The sequence below is a fragment of the Carassius gibelio genome, chromosome A1 (genome assembly GCF_023724105.1).
Source record: "Carassius gibelio isolate Cgi1373 ecotype wild population from Czech Republic chromosome A1, carGib1.2-hapl.c, whole genome shotgun sequence".
Classification (NCBI taxonomy): Eukaryota; Metazoa; Chordata; class Actinopteri; order Cypriniformes; family Cyprinidae; genus Carassius; species Carassius gibelio.
The window spans coordinates 36,765,744-36,773,357 of NC_068371.1; the positions used below are offsets into that span (position 1 = coordinate 36,765,744).

The 7,614-nt window shown below is 41.2% G+C and overlaps 2 protein-coding genes across 2 annotated transcripts; both read left to right on the plus strand.

Annotated features, from left to right (window-relative positions):
• Nucleotides 1-525: 525 nt before the first annotated feature.
• On the plus strand, nt 526-2,386 carry LOC128019904 (C-type lectin domain family 4 member A-like). Its single transcript, XM_052606249.1, has 4 exons — nt 526-674; nt 1,043-1,386; nt 1,455-1,558; nt 1,823-2,386. The coding sequence occupies exons 1-4, from the start codon at nt 566-568 to the stop codon at nt 1,971-1,973; spliced, it is 708 nt and encodes a 235-aa protein (XP_052462209.1). The 5' UTR covers nt 526-565; the 3' UTR covers nt 1,974-2,386.
• Nucleotides 2,387-3,587: 1,201 nt separating this feature from the next.
• LOC128019900 (CD209 antigen-like protein C) lies at nt 3,588-5,424 on the plus strand. The gene is made up of 4 exons (XM_052606235.1): nt 3,588-3,736; nt 4,099-4,484; nt 4,553-4,656; nt 4,921-5,424. Exons 1-4 carry the CDS (start codon nt 3,628-3,630, stop codon nt 5,066-5,068), a joined length of 747 nt encoding a protein of 248 aa, XP_052462195.1. The 5' UTR covers nt 3,588-3,627; the 3' UTR covers nt 5,069-5,424.
• Nucleotides 5,425-7,614: the final 2,190 nt, after the last annotated feature.

The following is a 7,614-nucleotide window of genomic DNA, read 5'->3' on the forward strand; positions in this document are numbered from 1 at the left end:
TACCCTCTCGCAAGGGTGTCAATGATGGCCTTCTGGTCAGCAGTCTTACCCATGATTTCGGTTTTCAGTAATTAACCAGGCTGGGAGTTTTTAAAAGCCTCAGGAATCTTTTGCAGGTGTTTAGAGTTAATTAGTTGATTCAGATGATTAGGTTAATAGCTCGTTTTAGAGAACCTTTTCATGATATGCTAATTTTTTGGGATAGGAATTTTGGGTTTTCATGAGCTGTATGCCAAAATCATCAGTATTAAAACATTAAAAGACCTGAAATATTTCAGTTGGTGTGCAATGAATCTAAAATATATGAAAGTTTAATTTTATATCAGTACATTATGGAAAATAATGAACTTTTTCACAATATGCTAATTTTTTGAGAAGGACCTGTACAAAACACAAACTAAGTACGGCTCTGCCTAGAGTTTTTAAGTGTGACTAAGACTTTATGTCAAAGACCATTGCGAAATGAAACCACTTCCTGTGTATCCTTTACACTTTTGTAAACACTAATAAACATTTCAAAGACAACTGCTCTTCTGTGAAGACGTACTGTCCGATACAGTGAGAAATGGATTTAGAGGATATTTATCAAAATGTTGAATGCAGAGATATTGAGAGCACAACTGGAGCTCAAACTCAGAGTCACGGCCGGGATGAAGAAAAAGATCTCAAGCACAGTAAGAAGAAAATTACTGTAAAGCAGAAATGGTGTCACAGATGGTGTTATCAAAGTTTGAGGAAATGAGAATCGTCACATACAATTTCAAATATTAAGAGTGAAATATCAATGTTTCCGTTTGTAAATGAAGTGTATTAGCATGGATTTATTTTACTATTTATTTTTTCAAAATGTTCTTGTTTGCATATTTTATAATCGCAATTTCAGATGACTTATAATATAATACTCATAAAACAAAAAGGCATATTACCAAAAGTCTATTACCAAAAGCAATAGTAGATGACCTAACCAGGTTGATTTGAAACTTAATTTCTAATAACATGAAGAGTATTAACAGATATTTGTGATTTTGGTTGTGTTTGTCAGGAGGAAGTAGACGTTTTGTGGTGATCTCAGTGGGTCTCGGGGTCATTTGTGTTCTTCTGCTGGTCTTCATCATACTGCTCAACATCACCATCATAGCAGAGAGAGACATGATAAAGAGTTACAAGAACACCGTTGAAGAGCTCAATCGAACCATCAACAGCTTACAGTACAATAACACTGATCTAATGACTCAAAAACACCAACTGCAGAACAACTTCAACTCTTTGAATAAGAAAGGTCCAGTTTATTTCTTCATGTCCACTGAGTTGAGCTGGTCTGACAGCAGACAGTACTGCAAGGATCGTGGAGCTGATCTGGTCATTATCAACACTGAAGAGAAGCAGGTGAGTTTGTGTGAGAGTCTGTTAATGAATGAGAGCAATCACACTTATTCCTGTTGTTCTTCACACAGAGGTTCATATCTTCATTAGTCAGTGAGAGAGTGTGGATTGGTTTGTCTGACTCAGAGAACGAGGGCGTCATGAAATGGGTGGATAATTCAACACTGAAACAAGGGTAAGAGCTAAACATCGCTGTCTTTGATTCTCATTATAAAATCACAACCTTCAGAAGAAACCAGAAGAGAAAACTCTTCCACAAACAACACAACCACAATTAAAAACATTTTACTGTAAATTATTTAAAGAAAACTCTTATTCTCTCCTGCTCCAGCTTCTGTACTACTTTAGTTAACTCTTGAAATGTGCTATTATACTGAGTATTGTTGATTTCATAAATTTGTGCTCCTGAAAATCTGAACATTTGATACATGTTGTTCAGGTTTTGGTTCAAAGATCAGCCAAACAACTACAATGGAAATCAGGACTGTATTGAACTGAATTATGAAAGAGAGAAGCCGGGATGGTCACCACTGAACAGCTGGAATGATTTTTCATGCCCTGTGAAGAAAAAGGGGATTTGCGAGAAATAGGGTTCATCTCGTCTTTTGGTTTTGCTTTTAATATCTAATATAATCATTCTAATTGTAATCACATATGTTCTGATTGAGGTCCCTGCCTTTGAAATTTGTTAGAAGGAAAATGTGAAAATCAAATTTTCTTATTGTTATAATAATCTTTGTTTCTCATGATGTGAATTTGGGTGATCTAGGACACAAAACCTCTGATGTATTCATGTTTTGCTGCATCACAAGCAGCTCTATATTAATATGATCTTAGTTCAACTGTTATCATGATCTCATGTGTTGATCTTAAGTGTTGAGGAGACAATCACAGTAAACTACAGAAGTCTAAAGTGTCCAGATTACTCTTAATCACCTTCTTACTCTTATATTGAGTGTATGTGTCTTTGAGTTGAACTGATTTCTGTTTGAATAAAATGTTAAATTTCTATCATTACCAGAGTAAACTGTGCATTTTTGTTTTCATTTCACACATCATTATTGTGTATCTGCTTTATTGCTCTGTTGGCTTCAGTCCAGCAGGGTGCAGCAGAGAGCAGGTTTATCAGACTGAACTGATCAGAGAGGAAGAGGAACAACAGAGAAACCATTTTATTTCTACCAATTTATGATTTTTGTAAAAATCTTTCAATCGTAAAAAAAAAAAAAACTTTTGTCACCAAGTATTTTCATGTTTGAACATTAATGAATAAAAAATACAGATTATTTTGGCTTAAAGGGATAGTTCACCCAAAAAAGAAAATTACCAAGCCATTTTAGGTGTACATGACTTTCTTCTTTCAGATGAATCCAATCAGAGTTATATATATAAAAATATCATGGCTCTTCCCAGCTTTATAATGGCAGTCAATGGGTGTTTTTTGTCAATAGTCTAAAAGTCCCATAAAGTGTAACCATCCATAAAAAAATGTGCTCCACACGGATCCGGAGAGTTAATAAAGGCCTCTTGTAGTGAATCCATGTTGGGTTTTTTTTCAAACAAAATAAATATTAAATATTATCAATATTTAAAACTTTATAAATGGTAAACCCCAGCTTCCGCTAACTGTCGTATATGAGAATCCAAACACACCGAAAGTGGGACAAAACAGCGCGGTATTTAAGTGTTCGCATGGACGGAGCTGCAGTCATCAATCTCTCATCATCTCATCAGTCACACACTTTAATAACAGCACACACACTCTCACACTGATATTGTTGAGCCTGTAGTGTTCTCCTCGTTTTCCTGTTTCTGACCTGTTTGTTGACTACTTATTCCTCACCTCTTCATGGGTCAGTTAGAGAATGGAAATGTCCTTCAAGATGGTTTAACGTTTAACTGGTCACAGACTGGAAGACAGAGAAGTGAGCATCAGTTTGAGTAGTGAGAAGCACCCAGTGCACTTGCTGCTGCGTTTATTTTTTAAGGTTGTGTGAGTCCATTTGAGTGTTTACAGACACTTTTTGTTGGCTTTTGAAACTGATAACATGAGGTTGAATGTACACAACACAAACTAACTACAGCTCTGCCGAGAGTTTTTAAGTGTGACTGAAAGACTTTATGTCAAAGACCATTGTGAAATGAAACCACTTCCTGTGTAGCCTGAACACTTTTGTAAACGTTAATAAACATTTCAAAGACAACTGCTCATCTGTGAAGACGTACTGTCCGATACAGTGAGAGATGGATTTAGAAGCTATTTATCAAAATATTGATCGCAGAGATACTGAGAGCACAACTGGAGCTCAAACTCAGAGTCACGGCCGGGATGAAGAAAAAGATCTCCAGCACAGTAAGAAGAAAATTACTGTAAAGTAGAAATGGTGTCACAGATGGTGTAATTAAAGTTTGAGGAAATGAGAACCTTCACATACAATTTCAAATATTTATATGACTGAAATGTCTGTTTCCATTTGTAAATGAAGTGTATTAGCATGGTCTTATCTTTCTATTTACTTTTTCAAAATGTTCTTGTTTGCATATTTTATAATCGCAATTTAAGATGACTTATAAAAACATACTCAAAAAACACAAACAGGCATATCTATTACCAAAAGCAATAGTAGATTACTTAACCAGGTTGATTTGAAACTTAATTTCGAAAAACATGAAGAGTATTAACAGATAGTTGTGTGTTTTGTTCATGTTTGTCAGGAGGAAGTAGATATTTGGTGTTGATCTCAGTGGGTCTCGGGCTCATTTGTGTTCTTCTGCTGGTCTTCATCATACTGCTCAACATCACCATCACAGCAGAGAGAGACATGACAAATGGTTACAAGAACACAGTTGAAGAGCTCAGTCAAACCATCAACAGCTTACAGGACAAACACACTGATCTAACACAGAAGAACCTGGAGCTGGAGACCAAAGTTAAAGATCTCACTGCTGAGAAAAACCAGTTACAGAGAGATTTTGATTCTTTGAACAAGAAGGGTCCAGTTTGTTTCTTCATGTCCACTGAGTTGAGCTGGTCTGACAGCAGACAGTACTGCAAGGATCGTGGAGCTGATCTGGTCATTATCAACACTGAAGAGAAGCAGGTGAGTTTGTGTGAGAGTCTGTTAATGAATGAGAGCAATCACACTTATTCCTGTTGTTCTTCACACAGAGGTTCATATCTTCATTAGTCAGTGAGAGAGTGTGGATTGGTTTGTCTGACTCAGAGAACGAGGGCGTCATGAAATGGGTGGATAATTCAACACTGAAACAAGGGTAAGAGCTAAACATCGCTGTCTTTGATTCTCATTATAAAATCACAACCTTCAGAAGAAACCAGAAGAGAAAACTCTTCCACAAACAACACAACCACAATTAAAGACATTTTACTGTAAATTATTTAAAGAAAACTCTTATTCTCTCCTGCTCCAGCTTCTGTACTACTTTAGTTTACTCTTGAAACATACTATTATACTGAGTATTGTTGATTTCATAAATTTGTGCTCCTGGAAATCTGAACATTTGATACATGTTGTTCAGGTTTTGGCTCAAAGATCAGCCAAACGACAGTGGAAATCAGGACTGTATTGAACTGAATTATGAAAGAGAGAAGCCGGGATGGTCACCACTGAACAGCTGGAATGATTTTTCATGCTCTGTGAAGAAAAAGGGGATTTGCGAGAAATAGGGTTCATCTTGTCTTTTGGTTTTGCTTTTAATATCTAATATAATCATTCTAATTGTAATCACATATGTTCTGATTGAGGTCCCTGCCGTGGAAATTTGTTAGAAGGAAAATGTGAAAATGTAATTTTCTTATTGTTATAATAATCTTTGTTTCTCATGATGTGAATTTGGTGATCTAGGACACAAAACCTCTGATGTATTCATGTTTTGCTGCATCACAAGCAGCTCTATATTAATATGATCTTAGTTCAACTGTTATCATGATCTCATGTGTTGATCTTAAGTGTTGAGGAGACAATCACAGTAAACTACAGAAGTCTAAAGTGTCCAGATTACTCTTATTCACCTTCTTACTCTTATATTGAGTGTATGTGTCTTTTGAGTTGAACTGATTTCTGTTTGAATAAATTTTTTAATTTCTATCATTACCAGAGTAAACTGTGCATTTTTGTTTTTATTTCACACATCATTATTGTGTATCTGCTTTATTGCTCTGTTTCCTTCAGTCCAGCAGGGTGCAGCAGAGAGCAGGTTTATCAGACTGAACTGATCAGAGAGGAAGAGGAACAACAGAGAAACCATTTTATTTCTACCAATTTATGATTTTTTTAAAAAAATCTTTCAATCATTAAAAAAAAAAAAAAAAAAAAAACATTAATGAATAAATGCCGAGAGTTTTTAAGTGTGACTGAAAGACTTTATTCTTGTCAAAGACCATTGTGAAATGAAACCACTTCCTGTGTACCCTTATGAAAAATAACCATGGTTCCCTTATCGAGTCGGTCTCTCGACATTACGTATGGGGAAATCCATTTCCTCGAAATTATGAAGTCTGATTGAATAACTCTTTTGCTTGCAAATAGCCAATGGCGCCCTCGCCCTCACCTGATTGGCTGACAGCCATCAATATAGGTGACGGTGGGCGCCAAAACCCTCAGAATCTTTTTTCTTCACTTGAGTCTGGTTTCGCCGTGGATTCACGCATACAGAGCGGAAAATTTTGGAAAATTATCCCCTCTCGCGTTCTGGTGATTTTACTTTTAAAATGTCTCTTTGCCGCATGTGTGGTGGGCCCATTGATTTCCTGGACGCACACGAGCAGTGTGTGCTGTGCCTGGGTCGGGCTCACGCAGAGGCGGCATTCGAAGGATCCGGATGTCGTGCCTGTGAGGAGCTTCCCATCAAGATCCTTCGTGCAAGGCTGGCCGTTACCCGTAACGGTGGCCCTGTATCTCCTGCCTCTCCCCCGTCCGCCGCCGTCGAGCCGCGAACCGGGAGACTGCAGAGAGCTCCGTCGACGGATTCTGTCGAGGTACTGGCGTCGGCCCAACGCCCACGCCACCCTCACGTGGAAGATCCCCTCTCATACTCTGAGGCCAGTTACCGCCCTCCACTAGAAGCGCGGGAAATGGTCTCGTTTGGATATGACGAGGACGACGCCATGTCTACTAATGCCTCAGACCCGGGAGCGTGGTCCGAGGCCCCGTCTGAAGCCGCCCTCGCCTCGCTGGATGCCGAGCTTATGGCGATCCTCACGGAGGCGGTGGCAGATATGGAATTGGAGTGGACAGCCCCCAAGGAGCTGCCGTCTAAGAGATGGATGGACGGTTCTTTCCTCGGCGCGGGCCGCCAGGCTGAAGCCCCGCAGGGACCCGCGCCTTTTTTCTCTGAGGTCCACGAGGAACTCACCCGGTCATGGCGCTCCCCTTACTCAGCCCGAGCCCATGCACAGGGGACCCAGCTGCTGACGACGGTGGAAGGGGCGGAGAAATTGGGATACGCGCGACCGCCTCCCGTCGAGGATGCTATCGCGGCCCACCTCGCGTCTTCTCCCGGCTGGAAAACCGCCTCTTTGCCTTCTAAGCCATGTCGAGCTACTGCTCACATCGCTGAGAAGGCGTACATATCTGCTGGACATGCAGCATCTGCCCTCCACACGATGGCAATCCTGCAGGTCTTCCAAACTCGGCTCCTTGGGTCCCTGGATGAGGGAAGCCCGGACCCAGAGTCGCTCAGGAAGCTGCGCACGGCGGCGGATCTCGCTCTCGCGGCGTCGAAAAAGAAAGCGCAGGGAATCGGCCGCAATATGAGCAGCCTTGTGGTCCTGCATCGCCATCTGTGGCTGACGCTGTCCGGCATGCGCGATGCCGAAAAGAGGCAGTTCCTGGATGCACCGGTGAGCCCCAACGGTCTTTTCGGTGTCGCGGTGGAATCTCTGTCGGAGAAATACGCCGAGACCGTCAAGCAGTCTAAGATGATGCCTCATCTTTTGCCGAAACGGTCTCAAGCCCCCCCTGCAGCGAGGTCCAGATCTTCTTCGGCACAGCGCCAAGCGGGAAATACCAGGCGCGCGTTCCCGAGCGCGGCAGAGCGTCGTGAGCCAGAGCCACCATTCCGCCAGAGGCAGCCCAGGAAGCCCCGTTTTGGTCCTAAACCGGCCTCTAGCAGCCAAGGGCGCCCGGCTGGCAAGAAGGAGCAGCGTTCCTGATGCTCGTGCCAGAGGGAAGAGAGCGCGGGACGTGTTCGTCGGACCCGCGGCGAAAAGGG